This window comes from Mus caroli, chromosome 11, assembly GCF_900094665.2.
Source record: "Mus caroli chromosome 11, CAROLI_EIJ_v1.1, whole genome shotgun sequence".
Lineage (NCBI taxonomy): Eukaryota > Metazoa > Chordata > Mammalia > Rodentia > Muridae > Mus > Mus caroli.
Genome location: NC_034580.1, coordinates 85,499,027 through 85,523,283, shown reverse-complemented (window position 1 = coordinate 85,523,283; position 24,257 = coordinate 85,499,027). Strand labels below are relative to the sequence as shown.

At 45.9% G+C, this 24,257-nt stretch overlaps 1 protein-coding gene across 2 annotated transcripts in view; it reads right to left on the bottom strand.

Moving 5' to 3' along the window:
* Positions 1-23,600, bottom strand: part of Mmd (monocyte to macrophage differentiation associated) — a 28,764-nt gene extending 5,164 nt beyond the window's left edge. The window contains exons 1-6 of one of the 2 annotated variants that reach the window (XM_021176787.2): positions 23,312-23,600; positions 15,275-15,356; positions 13,107-13,267; positions 8,913-8,987; positions 7,382-7,483; positions 5,921-5,990 (exon numbers count right to left, since the gene is read on the bottom strand). In XM_021176787.2, the coding sequence (XP_021032446.1) occupies positions 5,921-5,990; positions 7,382-7,483; positions 8,913-8,987; positions 13,107-13,267; positions 15,275-15,356; positions 23,312-23,337 (516 nt within the window). In that variant the 5' untranslated portion in view covers positions 23,338-23,600. Of the gene's footprint in view, positions 1-5,920; positions 5,991-7,381; positions 7,484-8,912; positions 8,988-13,106; positions 13,268-15,274; positions 15,357-15,848; positions 16,010-23,311 lie in introns of those variants that run through there. The other variant, XM_021176788.2, reaches the window with a different exon arrangement.
* Between the last annotated feature and the right edge of the window lie 657 nt (positions 23,601-24,257).

Here is a 24,257-nt window from a genome sequence, read left to right as displayed (position 1 = left end):
CACTTTGTAGACCAGGCTGGCCTCGAACTCAGAAATCCGCCTGCCTCTGCCTCCCGAGTGCTGGGATTAAAGGCGTGCGCCACCACGCCCGGCTCACTGGGGCTCTTAAGAGTCTTGCTTCATAGCTAAGCTTGCACTTCAAATGGAGTGTCTGCATGACGTGAAATTGATATTCAAATGTTCTAAACCGTTCTCTTAAAAACATTTCCCTTCTTCCATTGAGTTGTGTTTATATATAAATGCCACTGCTTCCTAAATAAACTATTTATTAACATTACTTATTTATTAACATAAGTAATGTTAATAAATAGTCTATAGACTCATTTCTTCCTGGACATACCCATGGTCCAGTCCCAACAGACGCGGCACAGCCCTCTGTGGGCTCCAATCTTCTTCAGTCATCCTAGATCCTCACAGAATTAGTGGTCTGGAAGACTGGTCAGAATCTGGCTGTGTTCTCCATCCTTCTCCCAGTTGAAGAGTCCATCTGGGATGTTATACTGGCCTGGGTTCTGCATAACGGTATCTTGTGTTCCACCCTATCCTCCCTAGTTCTCCAGTCCTCTTGGTGTCTGATTCTTTATCTCCACACAAACATATCTTTTCCCCACACCCTTAAGTGCAGCGATGGCTATTTTTGGAATTCTACTGACATTAGCATTGAATACTCACAGTGTGCCTTAACTTCTCAGAGATCATCAGAGACAGGCCAGTGGCACACACAGGTATGAGGTCTCCTGAGGAAGGATGTTCCTACTTCTTTTAATATTGTAGCCAACTGTGCGGCTAAACTCATTCTTCTGTAGATCCTGGCTTCTATGCTGTGATGAAGGTTCATCTACAGATTAAAAAGTCCCTGTTCTTTTCCACTGGCTTGCTTTTGTTTCTCTTATCTCTTATAGCATCCCTAGCACATCAGTTACATGTTGCCTAGAAGGAGCGAGGACATACATTCTTGCGTTGTTACCAATCACTGCCTTTCACCAAAAAATATGGTATTTGCTGGTAGTGTTTCCTTAATTGTCTTTTATCAGATCTGTGAGGATTCTAAGTTTGTTAAGACTTTTAAAATGATGGTTGAATACTGGACCTTGTCAAAAGCGTTTCCTTCATCAGTTGAGAAGAACCACTCTTTTTCACTGGTTCTCACAATGTGGCAAATTTCAATGACTGGTTTCTAAGTGATGTACCAATGGCTCCAGGAACTGGCTTCAGGAAAAGCTAACCTGATTATGATTCTTTTGCATCCTCATGAAACTAGATTTTCTGATACTCTGTTGGAGCCTTCTGGAGCCGTTTCTGCTTCACGGGTACTGGACTGTAATGATCCTGCAATGTGCATCTGATTCTCAGGGTAATTTTGGCTTTAGAAGATGAACCAGAAAGTATTTCTTCCAATCCAGCTGTGTTTGTTTCATTGGTTAATTAATTTATTGTTCTCAGGTAACCTTGGCTTGCCTTGAACTCTTGATCTTTATTCCTCTACCTCCCAGGTACTGGAAATGCAAACATGGCCCATCTCACCAAGCTCCACTCTACTTGTGAAAGTCTGTATACAATTATTATTATTGTTATTCTGACCCTGAGTATAAAATTTGCTATAATGTACGACTGGAACCTTTTCAAAGAAATAGTTTTTGGTTTCATAGATTTTTTTCTACTTGTTGAGTTTGTGTTTTCTCTCTTTCTTTTTTTCTCTCTGTGTCTGTCTGTCTATTTTTTCAATACTACGGATTGAACCCACCGCCTCCTAGATGCCCAGAAAAGCCTACATCACTAAGCCATACCCACAGCCCTCTACTTTTTCCATCTGAAGATAGATGTTTACATCACTAATTTTAAAACTTTCTTCTTTTTAATCGTGTTACTCAGAGTTCTTCAAAGAATTAGAAACGTGGAGGCTGAGGAAGCCTAGAGTGAATGTCTATTCCCACAGACACAGGCATGTAGAGGCCTCCCATTCAGGAGATGGCAAAGCATCCCTCTGCTCCAAATACCAGCACCTGACCTACAGAAGTGCGAAAGCTAGCACCTGCAGCATCCTCCTTACAGACAGCTGTACTGAGACTGCTCCCCTGTGAGACCTCCCAAGGCTAGCTAACACCTACTCATGCCCGTACATGATAAACTCCCTCAGGTTTTAGGTTGCATCATTGGTGTCCCTCTGTCAGAATGAGCACACCTTACCTGGATCCCAGATTTTCTGTACATGCGTTTGTTCTTTGTTCATTCTCTTACCACCCTAGTCAGGGGTCCAGACTACCCTGTGCAAGACTAGGTGCAGAGTCAGTAAGATGGATGTGTATGTCTGCATGCAGAACAGGGTGTATCTCTCTCTCTCTCTCTCTCTCTCTCTCTCTCTCTCTCTCTCTCTCTNTGTGTGTGTGTGTGTGTGTGTGTGTGTGTGTACTAATAGGTTTTAAGGCACCGACTTGTGTAATTACAGAACAGCAAGCCTGAATTCTGCAGGGGGCTGGCAGCCAGTGATCCAGGTAACGCGCGGCTACTGTGGCTGACATCCAAAGGTATGGGAAGGGTCCTTGCTAGGAAGACCTCAGTCCTTTTATCTTAAGGCCCTCAGGTGACTGGTTGAGGCCCACACACATTACAGGGAATATACTCTCTGTCTACTGAATTGAATGCTAATGTTACTGAAGAAGTATCCTCACAAAAACCAGGCTGTTAATGGGCAAACATCTGGGTACCTCGGCCTAGTCAGGATGATTCATCAAAGCAGCCTGCACACTCACAGAGTCATCTAAAGCACCGTACCTCTTTCCCAACACGGCTTGGGCTGCAGCTCACAAATTGTCAGGTTGCATATTCCTTACTAGTCACTTCAAAGATGCAAGTGTTTATATAGAAGTATGCCATTGAATCGTTAAACGTTTGGAGCATCTCTATCATTTTGTGGAACAGTTCTAATTCTTTAGTACCAAAGGCTCCTTTATTGTCTACGTACATTGCCTATTTTCATCAGAAGATTTTGTATACTGACCTATTCGCAGGTGGGGCCTTGTGGGAGGAAGCAGGCTGGCAGGGGCATGCCTCTCAAGGGCTTAGCTTGTCCCTGGCTCCTTCTTAGCTACCTCTCTGTCTGCTGTGAGGTACTCCACCCTGCTTCTGCATGAGCTCTCTCTACAGCACGCCTTCCCACGTGAGAGCCCACAACCAACAGTCAAGTAACTACAGGCTAAAGCCTCCAACACTATGAGCCAGAACAAATCCTTCCTTCCTTTCTTTTTGTGTTTTGTTGTTATTTTTGTTTTGTTTTGTTTGCTTTTTGAACTTTTTTTGGTCACAGTGATAAAAAAACAACCAAGACAGAGAGGCAGAGTTCCTCTGCCCCTAAAGTAAGCCTGGTCACTCAAAAGTCAGAGATGTTTGATATCTGATGCGGTTTTAACCACTTGGAATGGTGGGCGCTCCACTATTCTCCTGAATTCAGTGCTTCTGGCATCACTGTTTAGCTCCTCACCATCGAATGGTTATTCCCAGTGAGGGCTTCCAGAATTCTGCCCTGCACACATCCAGCTTGATGCCTGGCCGAGCATACTCCTTTGTAGATTCCTGTAGGTCCCTCTCGGCAGCTCTCTCCTCCCTAGGTCCCTGCCCCATCAACTGTCCCACGTCTGATTTCTAGGAAGACAGCTGTTCTCTGTGCTCTCTTTTAATTGCTATTTGGAAAGTCTACAGGAAAACAATGCGGGCGGGGGAGAGGGGGCTTGGAAGAACCCAGAGCTCAGCTTTTGGTTTCTCTGCCTTCAAGCATCACGCTCCGCACTCTCTGTGCTTAATGCTTGGAAAGCCCGTAGCTTTAATTCATTATTGAGTGCTCTAGCTCTTCGTGGCAGAAGGGTGAAGCCTGAGACCCAGGACTCAGCTCCACAGCTCAGCGTTCACTCTTACATAACCCTTTTGATCTGGACTCTGTCTAGATCTCCCGATTATTATCAGCTCTCGAAAGGCGGGGGTGCCCTCCCAGGCATGCTGTACCCTCTGTTGGTAACACCTGCCTCACACTGACTGTTCCTGTTTTCTACTTGTCTTTCTGAGTCAGCATACCTATCACTTATTTTAGTACTTCAACCTCATGTTTCCATAGCAACCTGAGTTGTCCCTTCCCCATCCCCTGCCATCCGGGGCTATTATAAAACTTTATTACAGTCTCCTATTGAACAGAAACTGGCTATCTGAGTTCTGTGACAGCAGTGTGTGAATTACCCTGCTTCATTTCCATAAACATTAGTCACTGGCTATTATAGCACCTAGGAAAAGGCCAATTACAGATTCGGGCCAGTAAAAATACTGGATAAACCTGCTTTTATGACAGCCAGAGGGAATTGACTTGAAACTGCTCTAATAATTAGTAACCAATCCACATAGACTTTGCTATGATGGCTCTGGCTGTCCTGAACTGCCCTATGGATGCAATAGCCGTGGCCCAGTTTTCTCACTTCAGTCACATGCCTGCCTACCTCTTCTCATCTTTTTCTGCTGCCTTTGTCAAGTGAACCATATACATCTACGTATACACACACACAGACATCGATATATGTATTTATCTGTGCAGTCGTGCTAGGTAAATTACTAAAACTACCATCAAACTCATATATCAAGGAAATATAATTTTTGACATTTTCACAAGCAATGTTTTCTGAAACCTCAGAACCAGATTTTAGCTCCAAGGGGCACTCTTCTGAGGAGGGCGGGCCCTGGGGAGTGGGAGGGGAGGTAGGCACTGGGGACAGGGGGGTGGGTCCTGGGAGTTGGAGGTGGGCCCTGGGGAGTTGGGCACTGGGAGTGGGAGGCAGACACTGGGAAGTGTTAGGTGGGCCTTGGGGAGTGGGAGGGGAGTTGGGCCTTGGTGAGAGGGAAGATGGCCCTGGGGTGGGAGGCGGGTCCTGGGGATTGGGGTGGGGAGGGGTGAGCACTAGGGGGTGGAATTACATTCTCACATTGTGTGTAGAAACTCAGTAATGAAATCTCAGGTCCAACCCTGACTCTAGACAACTAAGAATAAAAAAATGAGTTTAAACTAAATAAGCTGCAGTTCTTTAATTAGTACAGTGGCTAACGGCCAGTGCTAAACACAAGACATGGGAGAAAGTAAGCCAGTGGCCAGCAGAGCTGGATGAGACTGTAATGTATAGCTGTTGACTCAAAGTGATAGATGTCTATGGTTTTCTACATGACCACTGGAAAGAGAACTTGAAACACATTGTACACAAGAATTCACTAAAGATAATGTAACACTCTTATATTGAAGTTCCCAAGCTATTCTCAAGCAAAGTTAAAAGGAAAGTAACCGTTGTTTTGTTTTAAAGCCACTTTCCTTTCTCAGGACGAGAGATACTACTACTTCAAAGCAAATTTTAAAAAATGAAGTAAAAGGAATTGGAAACTACTGAGCAGGAAGCTGGGGGCAAATGCTAGGCTTTTCCTTCTGACCTCAGACTTACAGCTTTCCCTCCTCAGCTGGGTAGGGACCATACAGTGGGCCACCACAACCTTCAAAGATCCCTCGAATTCTTAAGATTTTATGTCAGTCATTCATGCTCACTTTACCATAACAGAACTCCAGATAGCCTCTTCCAGAGAGTCAGGCTTAAATAGCCCCATTACTTAACCTGAAACAGCTACTTCTAATCTTTTAGACAAGTCTCTGAAAGAAGGGTGATGAGATGGGGGTTGGGTGGGGGGAACCATCATTCAAAACAAAAAAGTACAGAACAAACCCAATATATGCACAGCGTTGCCAAGCCTTGGGGGTAGCTAGCGTAGCTCGTATGCTTCTCTCTCAGGTCTATAGTAAATGGATATATCATAGCTCCAAAAGGGAAAACTGCACATTTCTCATTACATCAGAGTATCAGGGATTTAGGGAGGAAAGAACCAAAATTCTAAAGCCACGTCTCACCATTGATGTCACCACCAAGGCTGGAGAAAATCCCATCGTGAGATAGAAGAAAAGTTCAACCACTTTATACCTGTAGGGACACACAAACGGTTAGACACACCCCTGGGGACTGCTTTAGACCATGCACATGCCAGCTGCCCTGTTCTTTATTTTGAAAGCGAAATATAAGCTTTTAAACTACTCAAAGGGGATGCATTTCCCACGAGGAGACCACCTAGCCTCTCCCCAACACACTGAGTAACAATGTGGTAAAGTTTCTCTTAGGATGAAAGGGGCAGAAATTGACCCAGGCTGCCTAGAACAGGCTTGCTGTCAAAGCTAGCTGTAATCTAGCCCCAGTACAATACGTTTCCCTTGCCCATCTTCTTGGTTTGGCCCATCATCAGCTCCATCCAGAGTTAAAAGGACCTTGAAAGGGTGAGGGGAGGTGGAAACACAACTTTCTCCAGGAGTGCGCAGCAGCCAGAGCACAGGATGCATTTTCTGTTTGTCTCTTCATTTTGCACGCATATTTCCTGTCCCATGCCACTAGGCTGCAGACTATCTGAGAACTTTAGCCCTAGTGGAGGGAGAATGGTCTGCAGACCTTGGGGTTACCAGAAAGGCCTGTCTTTCCTTGCTATGCTATCTGGCGGCTATAATCCAGAAGCCTGCACCCAAGGAGCGTGTGTGCCTGCAGACTGATTTGCTGGATATTACATAATCTACTTAGCATTTGTGACATTCAGGGGTAACTGGAGTCAGGTGTCTAGGAGCAGCTTCAGGATCAATATGGCTATTGGTGTTCTCTTTGTTCAGATCTCGTTTAGGCAGCTATGTTGGTGAACTTCATGGGTGCGGCTTCTAACTTTCTTAGAAGACAATCTCCTAGCAAAGTTCATTTTCTTCCGGCTCTCATGTTGGTAATTTTCACGCCTACAGCTGACGGTGATGACCCTGAAGGTCTCCTTTGGATCCAGATGGTGCACTTCAATATGCCTCTGTTTATACTCCCACTGTGAGTAAGGGGAAAAGCTGTGTCCAACACTAGCTTCTTTCCTCAAACACTCCAGATTTCAATCTAGGTGAGTACTGTGCTGTGACACTTATCATCGGTTACCTGTCATCCCCATGGAAACTGGAAGAGACTAGTCAGTCTCCACTTAAGACATCTGTGAAACAGATAGGGGCTAGCTTGCCTCTGGATGATGATGATGATGATAATAATAATAATAATAACAGTCCCTACAGCTCTAAAATGTCCTTCAACCTCATTGTGACACCTTTATGCCTTCCCACCCCAGCCTGTGCAGCAACAGTGAATTCCAAATGGCATTAAAGATTTATTAAAAAGCAATACATTTTCTTTTTATGTATTTCTACTATTGTGAGACACCAGCACAAAGGAAACTGCACTGTACCGCAGGGATAATTTAGGCAGTTAATTGTTAAATTATCGAACGGAAGTGATCTTTCTCTTACTTTTCATGGTAGAGAAATACATAAATGGTTCCTCCAGCTGCCATGAGCCAGATAAACCAACGCATATGAGATGCCAGGGGTCCAAGTTCACGGAGATTTAACCTATAAATGCAAATGACAAAGGCATAAATGACAGGAATCGGGAGCCCATGTTCTCCTAAGTGGCAACAAACAGCAAACAACAGGGTGACAGAAAGATACGGCCTTCAACATAGCAAGGAGGCTTTTGGCAAGTTTGGGTGAAACTAATCATTCAAGGTAAAAACTGCTGGTCGGATTTTAGTATTCAGAGTCACACACGATTTAAAAATAGCACCAGCTAAAACCAGACATGTCAGTATGCTGTCCAACCTGACTTGCCCTAGCAGGGACACACTGAAGTAAAGGCTACTGGCGGTTTTATTTCTGACTACATATTTGGGATGCTGACAAAGCTTATTGAGAACCCGGATCACATATCCCAGACACCTAATATACATATCTCCTTTAGCAACCTCTCTGCCAAGACAGAACATGAGAACTCCTTCAGCATGTGCCATGGGACCTGTTCTGTCACAGTTCAACATACCACAATGTCATGTGCCCTGGTATATTAAAAACAAATTCGAAAAACAAATGTTCAGTTTGGCTAGAACTATAAAGCTAATATTCCTGAAAAGGAAAAATTAACTATGGACATATCTAAAACTATACGGGAACAGACTGCCTACTCTACATGTGATTCTTGAGTTCATACTTAATTGTTTTTTTTCCATGTTTACCCACTTTAAATTGCTTCACAAAAGCTTTGAAGCATGCTTGCTCGTGTATGAATCAGACCTATAATTTAGTGAGAGGTACTGGAGAGGCCTTGGACAGTTTTTTATTCAAACAGATAATTACATTTCTTTTGAGTGACTGAGTCGGCATGAGGCAGATTCTAGAGGCCTGCTGTTTCTATTGACACAGCAGTAGATGGGTCAATGGGAAGTTCTGAGGTTTTAAAACGGGGCCAGGTCTAGGGGAGAAACTATAGTTTCTTTAATTTTGGCTTTGGAAGCATGTGATCTATGTCAGAAGGGCAGTAAGATCAAGTAAACTGCACAGGAGCCTTGATATATTTAACTAGTTTGGCTAGTTAGCAGAAATGAGGAATGTGTGGACAGACAGTAGCTACTGGGCTACTGAGTGGGCAGAAACAAAGGGTATACATTTCTAAAGGATGCTTGCCTTTCCTCATATGCACTTACAGCATCTCCATTCACCAAATTCAATCGTCACATATCCTGAAAAGCAGCAGAGATATATGGAAAGAAGATGGAGGGGGAAGGGGAGGCTGCTAGCTACACCCAAGTTCACAGCACCCCCCCCAAATAATCTCAAGCAGACAGTCCTTCCAAATCATGAGTAATGTATCCAAGTAAACCAAACTGGGGGTGGGGGTGCAAGTGTGCCCTGTGGGAGGGGCAGAGTACACGCAGGGAAGGGGAAGGGAAGGAGTGAGGGTCTCTATCACAAAGATGCTTTCCCAGGGTCCAGGATGCTCTCTTACCATGGGGCGTAGGAAGCAGCAATGAAGAAGTAGATGACCATCCGATCGCACATGTGGAAACAATGCTCCACTGTTCTGTTGGGGAAAGGGAAGAGGGTAAGGGAAAGGGTCAAAACCTTCAGACAGGAAGCCTGGGTACCACTCTGCAAGGCTATAATCACTATGCCTGCTTCACTTCCCCTGGGCATCCGCAGCTTGCCCTTCAAAGCCGCGGCTCTTCTTTTTCATGACAGGAAGCCACAGGAGAAGCCTTACAGTTTTAGGTCATACACGTAACCAGATGTGAGATGGGGGAGCCCCACAGCAGTCAGGTGACAGGAGTCTTTGATGTTTCCCTTTTCTTTTGGAAGATGAAATGCTGTGAGGGGAGACGGCTGCTTGGCTCCTATCACAGTCCATGGCTCAGTTCTCACTCCCAGCTACCATGCCCTAAAAATCCTTTCTTTGATTTAAACTCATTTTTTTTGACCATTTCATATACATACATAACATATTCTGTCATAGACACAATCTTTTACCAGCTCCTGCTTGCCCCACCCACATCCTTGTACCACAGTGGTGCTCAGCCTTCCTAATGCTAAGACCCTTTAATACAGTTCTTCATGTTGTGGTGACCTCCCAACCATAAAATGATTTTCATTGCTACTTCTGCTACTGTTATGAATGGTAATGTAAATACCTGATATGCAGCCCATGGAAAAGGGTTGTGCAACCCCCTAAGGGGTCAAGACCCAGAGGCTGAGAGGCATGGTTCTAACAGGTCTCCATTCCATTTTGAAGACTTCTGTTTGCTGAATTCACATTCTTGTTTTTGTTGTTGTTTTGTTTTGGTTTTGGTTTTGGTTTTGGTTTTTTTCACACATCTTTAAGTAAGCTTTCACTTTAAACATGCCAGGGTAGACAGTAAGTGGTAAAAAGGGGAAATCGGTAGTTTAGGGCCAGCAATAGCATACATAAATATGGCAGTCTTTGCTGTGAAAGGGTAGCAAATGCATTTTGAAACTGGTCCAAAGTCAAAGCTGGACTTGCAAAATGCATGCTAAGGAGTCTGTGCTTTACTGAGGTCACTTATGAATGCAGTCAGGTGGAGAGATGGGTCGGCAGTTAAACGGTGCTTACTGCTCTTCCAAAGGACCTGCATTCGGTTCCCAGCACCTATGTCAGGCAGCTTACACCCATCTGTAACACCAGCTTCAGAGAATCTGATGCCCTCTTCCAGCCTACACACACACACACACACACACACACACACACACACACACACACGGCATCCATTCACACACATGCACACACACATACATAAATAATAGTTAAAACACGAATAAATAAATAAAGGTGTAAATACAGAGGACTGTCAGCCACGTAGCTGAAGGTCGGCTTGAACTCCTGATCCTCCTGCCTCCCTGTCTCACAGTGTTGGGATTACAGGCAGGTGCCATCCACCCGGCTCCATCCAATCTAGTTTTGGTTTCCCGGGTATGGAACGCTATCACTGTGTGGCGCTTGGGCCCTTGACATTGCCTCATGATACACATATGCTGCTGGCCAAGTGGACTGACAGGGTCATGAGAGCAAATAAGTAAAAATCAGATCTGTACAGAAGAATGGTACGGAAGCTACGGTTTAGTTATGATCATTTAGTCACGGGTCTAAAGAAGCAAACATTCGATCAAACCACCTGGGAATACAGGTAGCCACAGACTCACGGGTGCAAGACTCTACTTTCCAGGAGCCAGGAAGCAGGAGGGAGAAAGCAAGGGTTTAATTTCTTGTTTTGAACCCCTGAGATAATTTTGATTCCCAGCAAGGCTTGAGGGCTTTCTAACTCTGCTTTAGAGACATTGTGGCACAGGCCTGTGGTCTCAGCTTCTGAAGTTGAGATAATATTAATTACCTGGGAGATACAATAAGTTCAAGACTATTCTAAGCCAGACTTGTTCTCAAAATAAAGAGAAGAAAGAGGTCTAGGGATGCAGCCCAGTGACAGGACACTTAGCTGGCACACATGAACCCCTAGAGGCAATTCCCGATACCACTTTCTCATAAGATGAAAACTCCCCACAAGTCACCTCTCCGGTCACACTGTCTCATAAAAGGGGGACCAACCTGAGCACACAGAACAATAAATGTGGTGATATTGGTTATGTTTTCAAGACACTTGCCCAGTGCATAGTCAGAAATTGGGACTTCCCTTCTCTCTCCTAATTCTGGCTTGGTTAGGCATTAAAAAAATAATGGTGTGATTCAGGCTGGAACTAGGCTTCCCCACATATATGTAGCAGATGTGCAGCTTAGTCTTCATGTGGTTTCTGAACAACTGGAACGGGGGCTGTCCCAAAAGCTGTTGCCTATAGGTGCGATATGTTCTGCTAGCTGGGCTGCCTTGCTGTCCTCAATGGGAGAGGAAGCGCCTAGCCTCGAAGAGTGGGATGGGGGGATATCTGGAACAGGGGCCTACCCACTCAGAGAAGAAGGGGTGGGGAGATGGGGGAAAGACTGTGTGAAGGGTGACCAGAAGTGGGATGTAAAGTGGATAAGTAAAAAAGATTAAATTGAACTTAAAAAAAATGGTTTGATTGAAGGTTGAGCAAGATAAAACAAAACAAAACAAAACAAAACAAAACAATCAAAACTACTCATGACTTGTGATTCTAGCAATACTCTTTCATGGTTCAAGAGTATCTCGTTTCTATTATACCTTCATCTCCAGCCTCTTCCAGGGAGGCCCTGAATACTGAAGTAGGCATCTACAACTCTTTATTGATTCAGAAATCTAGACATCAGAGCCAAGTTTGCTAAGACAACCACAACTGTCAGGCCATGCCAAGAAGATAATGAAGTGTCCTCCTCCCAAACGAGCCTCTGGGTCCTGTGACTGAGTGTCCTGGGAAGCCAGCACAGGTGCTCTGGTGAATCTCCTGTGAGTATGTCTCTGACCACCCTGGTGGCTCAGTGCTGTGGTTTTATTTTAATCCTAGGGAACTGTCACCTTCAAGGAAAGGGTGGCAGAATGTAAGCTTCAGGCAGTACTGTAAAGGATACAGAGAAAAATGGGGACAAGAAGAGCCCTCTCCCAAAGCCTGTCCCCCTGCTTGTGACAGTTTTTTCTGGCTTGTTTTGTTGAGATAGTCTCACTCTGCAGTTCACTGGAACTCACTCTGTAATCTAAGGTGGCCTCAAACAAATGACAATCCTCTTGTCTCAGGCTCCCAGGTACTGGGATTCTAAGTCTTAGTGCCATGATGCTTAGGAATTTGGTTTTGACAATTTATGAAACCAAAGTTCTTTTCTTAGGTCTCTGATTAGAAGTACAGTCTCGTTCATAGTGCTGAAGCCGGCCCCATACTTCTGATTCTTCCACTTCTCTTTCCTCCATGCTAGGACTAGAGGCATGTGCCACCATGCCCAGCTCAAAGTTTATGCCCCACTACATCAGTGGTCCTTTGCTCCGAGACGACCGGGGTCTTGTGAGAATTGTTTTCTTCTCTGGGGTTTAATCTATTTGATTATTTAAGGTTTTATTTGGTAAAGCACCCATTTCCACAGAAATGATGCTCTGTCTTCCAGCTTAATTCTGACAAATATAAACACTTTTACATCCTTCTTACCAGGCCAAGGACCTTGATATCGTTTGGAAAGTACCTCATCTTCACTGGGATGGTTGTCATGGTAACCTCGTCCTACATTTTATACTTTTCAGATTATTTTCATACTTATCATCTTATTCACCATATTGCATCACAATAACCTCACGAGGCAGCATAATAATCCTTTCATAATGAAGAAAGTGGGGCTCTCTGTATGGGGTGGAACCGCTCAACGTTAAACACAGGAGGAAAAGGCGGCAAAGTTCAATGTCCTTCCTTGCTAGGTCACAGCTATGGCTCTCTTTCTCGTAGCGCCCCTGGTGTACAAGAGAGAACTGGAAAGCTCTCAGGATTTTAGTTGTAAGACCCAAAGCCAGCTTAGGTTACTGCTTTCTTAGACACACACAAGGCAGCTGGGTCTTCAAAGCTCTATCCAACCCAAAGAGTATGTCTTGAATTCAGGTGTAGCTCAAAGCCTTATGGGGTAGGGAAAGGTCCTATTCTTCATCCCACGGAAACGTCAACAGCCTGCGACCTGAAGACCAGTTTAGTCAACGAAGATGATCTACAGGGGAAGTTCCCCGCCCACTGGCCCCGCCCACTATACCTCAAGTGGCTCTTCTTCCATGATACTATGTGAAACACTGTGGAGACGATGAAGAGGGCGCAAAGGCCCATCCCGTAGATCCATGCTGTTATCTTCTCCCAGCAGTCATCAGACAGCCGATGGAGGAGGGCACTGCCCACAATGGCCGGAACAATGAGGAACTGGGAGGAAAAGGCAAAGAGAAATGAGCAAGCACCCTGGTGTCTGCGGGATCAAGAGTTTTGCTAAAAAACAAAAACAACAACAACAAAAAACAACCAAACAAAACACACACACACACACACACACCCTGATACAAAACAACAAAACAAAACAAACACAGAGGTTTGCCAATTGTGTAAAAAACACGTTTTAAGCAAACATTTGTCCTCCTTGGATCATCAAAATGAGAGGCAGAAGAAATTAGCTGCTGCCTGGGAGCAGGTGTTCCCTGTTCAGGGAACTGGGCCAGCCAATGGCTGCACAAACAAACAGGGAGACGACATTGCCCAACTATTGCAAAACAGTTGTTCTTTATCCTAATTTCATTAAACAAGAGTGTATTCCAGTCTCCCTCTGAAATCTGATATAGAGGAGGTATTTAAACTATGCAAACATCAAGCGTGTGCCAGCATTCCCAGAGAGGGCCTGATTTCCAAGCACTCCATACTGTCTGCAATCCACTATATAAGTGAAGGACACATGAGTGAATACGTTCCTATTATAGTATCTAAAACACCACACACACACCCAAATCAACTGTAGAATTAGTGTGTCCTGGGTTTCACTTTGAACTTATTTGATTTACCTATTTGGGAGAGCCTGCAAAACAAAGGGGGTTGGGGATGTCATCATTTTAAATAGTGCATGTCACTGAAGCCTAAAGCTTGAGAAAACTAGAATCTTAGAATTCTGATGGCTCCCTCCCTCCCTCCCTCCTCATTCTTTCCTTTCCAACCACTAAGCAGGTAAGGATCATGAGCTCTGGATCCCCCTCCTGTACCCACTAACTGACGGGATTACAGCACCATGCCCCCATGGCTGGCTTCTGTGATGTATTTTATACCACAGACCCAGATTTCAACATCACCTGTCAGTTTCCAGTGGCCTTGAACAAGACAAAGCAGTAACTGTAATACCTTTTTTTTTTTCATAAAGAAAAACTCACTTGTCCGAAAAAAAAATCCCCCTAGAGATTCCATCCCTTTCCCTGCTGTGGTGGGAGAGCGTCTGCTCTGTTTATCTCGCTTGCGGTTGTGTTGTGTGTTGAGACAGGCTGCCACAATCCTCACTAGCCCTCAGATTTAGGGCGTGCACCACCACACCTGATAATACTTTCTCTTTAAAGACTTGGTGTTGGGAGATATCCTCTCTGTCTTTAGAAATCTCCTGGGTTATAATACTCCCAAATATGCATTTATGTAATAAGATCACACTCTGCTCTAAAACATCGCCATAGAGGTATGTATCGGCTTTCACTTCATTTCAGTTTAAGGACTGTTCTGTAACTTGTGACATGCTGACAGGAGTTAAGGAGTGTTCAGGCTCATCCTACACGAATGCTATCTCTGAAGGCGGGCTGTGTACCCGCAGAGGAAACCCATCGAGCCTGCCCAGCCTCATCTATACCTTAAGCCTCGCCTAATCCTCATCTCTACAGGAGCAAACTCATCATCTCTCCTACTGGTTTTCAGAAGATCTCAGTCACTATTTCTCTCCAGATGTCTCACAAAAGGAAACTCTCAAGGAAAATGAAAAGTAAACAAAACAAAATGCAACAAAGGAAATGTATAACAACATAAGAAAATGCAAGGACCACTGTGTGGGTGAGAAGATTTAGCCTCCCTGTCTCAGAAAATCATTTGGTAAAACAAAACAAAACCACCACCACCAACAACAAGCCCTCCTTTCCAACACGCCATGACTTGCCCTAGCCAAATAAGCCCAATAGCTGTCTTGAAAAAGCAGTACCCTCATTCAAGGTCCTGCAGCACCCATAAGCAGGCATCTTTGTTTTACCCCTCACTAGGGTACTTACTTTCTACTATTCTGAAACCCAGCACCGACCTTCAGGCACTTAAGGTCACCAGGCTGAGTAGTTCCAACTTGTGCTGAAGTTACTAGAGAAGCCGTTCACCAAAAGCCGCATAGGAAAGATGGAAGGACGGCAAAGGAAAAGTTGTACTCACTGCGTGTGTGTAGCAATTGGCAGCATGTTCGTAGCACGTTGGTTTGTAGCGGCCATTAGCTGGGGCCCGATGGTTCATGAAACTGTGGAGACAGAAAAGCCACCATGTAAGCCACACGCTTACCTTCCGGGGTGGGGGTGGGGTGTCTCTCAGCCCTTCTGAAAGAAGAAAGTTGCTGTTATCAACAAGAAAACTGAAGCCAGTTTAAAGAGGTGTCAACTTGGCCAGCAGCACTGAATCTAAAGCAAGCTCGTCGTTTATTTGATGAAACAGCCTTTGAGTTTGCTCAATAGATAAACTTCTGCCAAGCAAGAGCAAACAGAAACCACATCAAATTCAGCAGCAACCCTCAGATTAAAGGGGCGCTACACAACCAAGTTGTAAAGCTTAGAGGGGAGGATTTCTGCTTCCCCCTCTCGAATGTTGTTGCTGTCATTAAACAAGAAGGTACACACGGCATTTGCAAGGTTGCTGCTTCCTCACGCAGAACTCGTAAAGCTTTATGTATGTAGAGCATACAGCCTGCATCCCACAGTAGAGGGCCTGTCGGACTAGTTTTCTAGTATTGTATTACCTGTTCTGGCACTAGGCAGCATATTCAATACCTGGTTCCCTCCAGGCCACCTAAACAAGGAGGCACGTGGTCAGCTCTGCTCTTTCCGAGTGAAAAAGAGTTTGCTTCAGATACCACACCCAGGATGCTGTGGCTCTAAAATCCACACATCCACACACCGGCATTGGATGCTCCTGGACCAGGCTTCCCTTTCAACTAACGTTCCCAGAGTCAGCAGGATGAAAACTGGGGAGGACCAGGCTACGCACAGTTCCGGTCCAGCAAGAGGATGAGAACTAACCCTGAACTCTGCTCACTTGGGGAATCATTCACACACACCGGGTGTGTATGTGTGTGTGTGGGGGGGAGGGGAAGCGTGCTGAAAAGCCTTGACAGCTTTAAGTTCCCAGAGCTTCTCCTGTCAACATGCTCAGTACCAAAAACCAACCAAACCAACAAAATAAAAAATGAAAACAACAACAACAAACCACCACTCCTTTTTAAATTCTAGATAGTCCGAAGGTAGTTTGTGTTTGTTTGCCAGTATCTATTCTGACCAATCACATTCTCCATTCCCATGATGGGGATATATGGGGAACTAATATTTTCCCCTACTGGGAGGAACCTGGTAACCTCAGATCAAACAAAGACATAACAGATAATTCCTGACAAGTCCATACACAGTGCAGGTTGGACATGGGGACAGTGAAGAAATGTCACCTGGCCAAGTATGTTAAGCTAGTGCCTAAATAAGCGAGCATGCTGAGTGTAGCTACCAGTCAGCTTGGAGAACAAGTAACCCACCCAGTAGCTTCGACATGTAACCAGCTATCCTCACATACAGCTATGCAAGTCCAAACGTTGTCTCTTTCCCCCTGGAGATCCCCTAAATTATATCACTTATTGCCTATGGGATGAGAGTGCTGCTGTACAGCTCTTATTAGTAAAGAGAAAAATAATTACACCCTGGGGAGGCACGCTTTTCCTCCTGCTCCAAGGAGCTGAGGATCCACCACATCCTCACCCTGACAGGGAGGCCACAACTGAGCTCCGTGGGTGCGTGGCTCATACCCTACTAGGAATTTCAAAGGGTGGAGAATGGAGCTTCCAAAATGGCTGAGGTGGGATGAAACGGCAAACACTCCATATAGGGTGAAGTGGGAGCTGTCTACCCACCACCAGGCTGCAGACTAAAATAGCAACTTCTATCCTAAGCAGCCCAGTCTAAAAATAGTCAGACCATTACACAGCCTGGGGGGTGGGGAGAGGGGGGGCAGATAGACTTTCACATTTTCTCCTGCAAGTGAAGAAGCTGAGTGGCCATGTCTGCTTGTCTCTGCCCTGCAGAAATAATTCAGCTTAGAAATAAAAACGGAAAGGAAGGAAGATGGCTTAGTGGGTAAAGTGCTTCCTATGAAAGCTCCAGGACAAGTTCACACTCCAGTATGCATGTTTCGAAAGAAGAGGAGGAGGGGGGAGAAGGAAGAGGAAGAGGAGGAGGAAGAGGAAGAGGAAGAAGAGGAGGAAGAGGAAGGAAGAGGAGGAGGAAGAGGAAGAAGAGGAGAAGAGGAGGAAGAGGAGGAGGAAGAGGAAGAAGAGGAGAGGAAGAGGAGGAAGAGGAGGAGGAATAGAAGGAGGAAGATGAGGAGGAGGAGGAAGGGAAAGAAGAGGAGGAGGAGGAAGAGGAGGAGGAATAGAAGGAGGAAGAGGAGGAGGAGGAGGAAGGGAAAGAAGAGGAGGAGGAAGAGGAAGAAGAGGAGGAGGAAGAGGAAGAAGAGGAGGAGGAAGAGGAAGAAGAGGAGGAAGAGGAAGGAAGAGGAAGGAAGAGGAAGGGAAAGAAGAGGAGGAGGAGGAAGAGGAAGAGGAGGAAGAGGAAGGAAGAGGAAGGAAGAGGAGGAAGAGGAAGAAGAGGAGGAAGAGGAAGGGAAAGAAGAGGAGGAGGAAGGAAGGAAGAGAAGCTTCCTTCCAGTGCTTACAATTCCAGTGCTATACAGACGGACACAGGCAAATCCCCATTACTGATCACTTAACCTACATAACTAGGTAAATTCAAAATTCAGTGAGATGCTCATTCTAAAAAAGTATGGAGATGATTGTAAAGACACCTGTTACTAGCCTCTATGGGCATGCATATCACACACACATGCCCATGAACACATATGCACATATCTGTGCATACAGTTGGGGAGGATAGGAGAAGCTATAGAGATACCTCTTTGGCGACCTATGTACCCTGTCCCGATGAATGGGTAAGCTGGACACTATAAACACAGGTAAAAGCGGCTACCCCGGGAGCATCCTACTGTCTGGAGCTCATGGAGAAAGACAGCACAGTCGTCCTGCTGGGAACTAAGAACACAATTTTTCAATTTCTCTCAATCTGTCAGGCTGCAATCATGCCTCCTCCTCCTCTTGTTTCTGAAGAAATCATTCCTGAGAGCTAAAGGGAAAAGCAGATGCAAAATGGAAATCAACTCCCACACTCTGAGCCTAGGCTCTCCTACCCACCACCCAGAAGAATGAGAAAAGCTTAAGTATGTATGAGAGGAAGAAAGGTCCCCATTTACAGAAATCCTCTCTACCGAACAAGATGCAACCTAATGGTCACTCAGTGCCCTGGGCAGAGTGGCTAGCGTGCATAGATCTCCAATCTTTTGACACTGTGACATGATACTGTCATCTACAAATATTTTAGGCCTCACTCACAACTACCCTGGAACATATGAGGGCCATGGATTGGAGAGACACACCTACAGGGGCTCTGATCTACGTCTGAGTATGGCAACCACATTTAGCAAGACGGTTAGGGAGGCAGGGCTAATTCACTTTCTTTCTCTTGCAATGCTCTCTTTTGCCTCTGGCTTTTGGGTTACTCTAATGCATTCTTTTACCCCACCCCAGAACTTCAAAACTATGGAGGGAAAGAACAGTTAGGCACTGACCTTTATACGTTAGCACAATAATCCAGACCCAAGGACTGGGCTCTCAGAGAGCAAGCAGGCTGCAGCTCTTCCTGCAGAATTCATAGGCAGAAGACCAATGCACACAGGATAAGTCTCCTGGGTTCCCAACTCCCCAAGTCCAAATATTGACAACATTACTTTCAAAGTATATTCTAAATCAGCTCATTACTACATTCCATGGCGCCCAACTGAAATCAAGACCAGCAGGCCAGTATCTCCAACCTGTGAAGCCGGAGCCTCGTAACTGGCCTTGCTACCTGTCTCCACAGAGACTCTTCTTCATATGGTAGCCGTAACTGTCTCTTACAACAGATCATATGATAACTATGATAAGTACCTCTACTTAAACTATTTCCTAGCTTCCCAAAATGCTTAAGGTAACACTCTGATTCATCCCTAACCCACAAGCCTTCAGCCACTCCCCATGTTCAAGGTGCCACTTTCCTGCCCATCGGTGCTCCCCAACCTCCTCCGTACAGTTCCTGTGACCCAGGAACTTGGGTGGGTCTTACCCACCCGAGGGTACCCGAGGGTACAGGCTCTTTATTTCTTCCTAGAATATTCAACTTGCTTCTCTTCTCTCAAGCTAATGCATCAACTACTAAGAGATCTTCCAGACACCGCAGATTAAAGCACTTCTTTGTCCTTCCTACCCAAGTAGAGTCCTTACCATAACTAGCAAGAATTTGGCTCCTAAACTTAAAAAAAAAGAAAGAAAATCAATCTTTCCATATTGTAAAAATTACATGGGAACATGCACCTCTGCATGTAGGATGCTGGGAGTCCCTGCCCCTAGTTGACTTTGATAAAGTTTAGTAAATAAAGTTGCCAGTGGCCAGTGGTTGAGCACGGAGACTCAATGGTTGGTTAGGTTCCCGGGCAGGGAATACAGGGGAGAGGTAACACTGCTTTGCCAGGGAAGCAGAAGGATCAGGCCTGAGAGCTGCAGAAGAGAGGACAAGAGAGTGTACAGGCATGTGGGAGCTGGGGAAGAGTGGTCCCAAGCCCTCCTGCCATGCGGTCTAGAGTAGCAAAGATGGGATATAGATTTTTAATAAGTAACAATTCAGGAATATCAGAGGGGAGGTGTTAACAACGTGGAAGTGTGGGAGAAGCCCAGCAATTGAGCTGACTAAGGCATATTAAATATAAGGCTGTGTGTGTGTGTATGTGTGTCTTTCATTTGAGAATTCACAACATGGGACAGTAGCAGGGAACTCACCCTGCTGCCAAGGAGATTAAAGTGGATTAACCAACTACCCTGACCTTTCTACCCTGTCATATGAGTCTAAGAAGGTGGTCTTTACTATTTTATTTCCAGTGTTAACCACGATGCTCATCTTTTGCTGAAGTTTAATTCATAAGTATTAAATGAGCAGATGAAAATCTCTTTGTAGCCTCCCATGCATGGAGATTCATGACTTCCTGCAATGCCAGCTCCCAGGATCCATTTATCTTTACTGGAGATTACATACAGAAGAGCAACAGGCAGCCTCGGAGCCAAAAGAGCCCTAGGTCTTAGGAACAGAAAACTCAGAGGCTAAGACAACGGTTATCCTCAGGATGGCTTCAACGTTACTGAGTGCTGCAGCTTCCACGGATCCTTCTGCCCAGCACCCTGCAACCGTGCCAGCTCCCTCTGAAGACTGAGCATGGCATTTGTTCAGATAATCAGTCAAGGATGTCAGACACTCTTGGCGATTCCTACAGGGAAAAGGAAGGGAGAAGACCACCTCCTTCTATGGCTCAACACCAAGAACCGGTCCAAAGAGACAGCAGATACACGCCCCCCCCCCCCCGCCTGCCCCCGGCAACCTCCAAAGACTTTCTAAATGCTTCAGATTTCGAAAAAGACGCTTTTCTGTGCACTCGATTTAAAAATCTAATCAGTAGGGTAGTCACAGCTTGGGCTGAGGAAGGAAACTCCTTTTCCAGCTAAGAGGCAGAAAGGGTTAACAGCTCAGCCAGCAGCTGCAGAGATATGAAACTGAATTCCAAGGTCTGCCTCTTCCTACCTGTAGCTCCCTGGGCAAGGACTTTGTTACTCTCTAAACTTATCTGCTCTTCAGTGACTTGTTAAGTTGAAAATATGCAAGTACCCAGCCAATAGCTGGCAAACAGGCAGTAACTGAATGGTAACAGTTATTATCACCTCTCAGAGAGGTTAGGAAAAGGAAAGTGTATGTGTGTGTGTGTGTGTGTGTGTGTGTGTGTGTGTGTGTGTGTGTGTGTAGGCAAGTGAATATTGTCTTCAGTCTGAGATAAAGCAAGGATGAAAACATGCTGCAGCCCAGGGGAATATTTTTCACATCCTAAGGTTTACTTTGGCGTTTGTTTGTTTGTTTGTTTTGTGGCTTTAACTGTTCCCTTACAGTCTTCCTCATATAAATGGCAGAAGTCTGAAAGATGATCCAAAGCCACAGTAACCACCCAGGTTCCACCTTGAGTGGATCTGTAAGGTATTTTTTCATTTAGGCAGAGCTATAAACCATTGTCTAATGAACTGTTCCTCAACTGAGTACCAGCATATATGTCAAGGAAAAGAACATATTAGTTCAGAGACAGTGTGTGCCTCCTGTATGATCTGCCCGCAGGTAACTGCTCTGGATGCACACCAAAATATTTCATGAATACAAAAAGATGTGGAAGGCAATTTTCAACCTTTTAATGTGTGAATCATAAAACTCGGGAGTTTTCTGATAGTACTTTGTATTTGCAGGCTGATTCTCAAGTTCAAATTGATGCTTATAAATAGTCTAGGCTATAATAGAGAAAGAGGTAATGAAGGGATTGCATCAATCAGAATCAAAGGAGACCCAGGGATCACCAAGAAAGACACAACTAACATTTGCAGAGCACAAAAATATACACCTACTCAACAATTACATTCTGTGATACCCTGAGAGATAACCCCTGTGTATTCTAATGTTTGAATGGGTAAGACTCCAAAGTAGGATGAAAGTGAATTCTGTCCATTAAAAAAGATTGCTCAATCAGCTGAGGTGGTTTTTATTTTTTCATTTTAGAGCTCTCTGAATGTTGGTACAATAAGCAAAAACAGACATTTTCCTTCTTTTTATAGAATTAAAAAGGATAGACTAGAAACCCAAACTCTTTGTCAAATAGGGAAGGGGTAATTTTGCAGAATATAGCGACTGGTCTCTGAAAGCAGGAAGCCCACAAAGACATGCAAAGGAAAGAATCAGACAAACAACCCACACGCACAGGACATGAGGTTCACACACGTTACAGTCTCTCTTAAATCCATTGTGGTTCTAAACGAGAAAGACCAAGGTTCCTTTCTGCCTTTGACATAGAAACGTAGTTCTCCTCCAACAATAGTGCCAGACTTCCAGCCACCAAGTCATAAGCAATATTCAGAAAGCAATCCAAATCTTCAAGCCGATCTCCCCCAATACTGAGAGCAAAGACCACCCTCATCCTGTGCATGTTGTGTTGGCTCTTTTACCCTTTGAGACTGGAAGAAATGAGATAAGCATTAATGAGTGAACGAGGGGAAAGAAGGGAAAGGAAAACTAAATGGTGTGTTTACATTTTAAAATAAAAAGAAAGACCACTTCAAACTCAATCGCCTGCTCGGAAGATTTCACGCATTTCTGCTTTTGAATTCTCTGGCACATCACTCTAGGCTAGCCTGTTGGTGGTGAAGAGCTGGGAATGGGTATGGCTGCCAGGCTCAGACAAAGGGATGGAGAATTACCAGAAACCCTGTGGGTGAACTTTCACCCACTTAGAAACATTAAAGCCCAGAGCTTTCTTTGGGAACAATAGGTCGGTAGCCTTCATCATTCCTTCCACTCAGGTAATCCACCCGGGAGAGAAGGGCCACACCATGCCCCTCAAGTCGGGCTACCCTACCACCTCTTTAAGTGTAGAGCAGACAACCCGCCTTCCGGTGGCGCCTCCTCCGTTCTTTCTCCCCATTTCCTAAAACCAGGTTTCTCAAAGACATGTCTCTCCACCTGAATGCTAACTTGCCCCTGCCAAAAAAAAAAAAAAAAACCCAAATAGCAAACCATTAGGTTCTTAGCCCGAGAACCCCCCGCCCCGGACACCATCAGGAAAAGCTGGACCCAGAGAAGCGTGCCTCAGTTTCCCTGTCTCTAGGGCCAACCACCGACAAAACACCCCCAAAAGCTCAGGCCAGACCCCCTACCCGCTGTAAGACAAACATCGCCACAGGGTGCTGCAGCAGCCCCAAGAGACCTCACGTTGGGGTTTGTATAAGGGTGGAGGCCCTGAGCGGAGTCGTGGGGAGGGGGCTCTGAGGCTGGAGTAGTCTGCTAGAAGCTAGCAGCAGCGGTGTCTGGATGGGGATCGCAAGGGCCAAGCTGGGTTTGCAAGCGGATGGAGGAGGCAAAGCAGATGCGGGGTCCCGGGGCACAGATCCCAAGCTGCCCGGAGGAAGGGGATCGCAAGACTGGGAGTCTTCCCGGGAGCCGGTCCTCGTCAGGGCTCGGGATCCCCCGGGACGCAGCACGCTCCCCGCAGAGCTCTCACCGCTGGAATCGATTCCTGAACCGCATTGATCCACCGCTCCACCGCGGGGGCCGGGAGCTCCGTCTCTTCTGCACCGGCGGCAGGGCGCGCCGGCCTCATGGGCTTGAGTTGCTCCCGAGGCCGCCGGCGTGCCAGGCGGGAGCCACGCAACTGGGCAGGGCCGGAGTGGGCCACGCCGGGGGTCGGTCAGCACAGGGCCCGGGCCAGAGCAGGCGCCTGGGGGCGGGAGGGAGGCCGCTTAAACGGCCCGGGCGCCTCCCGCCTCCCGCCTCCCTGGCTCCTCCGCCCCCGGGTGCCTGCGCCCCGCCCCGGAGCCCGGCTCCGCCCCTGCCCGCTGCTCTCGCTGCGTACGCCCGCAGCCACCTGCGCGTCACCGCGCCCAGTGGCCAATCAGTGTCCGGAGCGGCGCAGGGCTCCGCTGCCATTCATTTCCCTTGAAGCTCGGTAGGTGGGGCGGAACCTCAGAGCCGAGGGGTGTGGTTAGCCGAAAGGGGAGGAGCGCTGGGAGGGCGGTGCTCTGCATTAAAGCTTTGAGCGTGTGAGCTGCAACAGAGAGGAAGGAGCAACGGTGTGTAGGAGATGGCCCACGATCTTAGAAGCAGCTGTGCCGGAAGTGGCAGCGAGCAAGAATCTATCTCTGCCTTCTAATCTTGGCCCCATGTCGTTTATCCAGCCTTCATTCATTTCTGCGTCCTTCCTTTCATTTATTTCTTCACGTTTTACGCCTTGTAAAGACGGATTAGTAACACGGCTGTCCTATAAAGAAGAGATTGGAATTTCTCAAGGGGGATTTTTCTGGAGAGATCTTTTTACGTCCTCCATTTTATTTTCTATTTTTTAACCCAAGAAATTTCCAAGGAAAGAGTAGACTTGAATCGGCCCCTTTTGCTAAACCTCTGTAAAGCTAAAAGGACTTGCCAGAAGAGCAGATCCTAGGGAGAGAAGA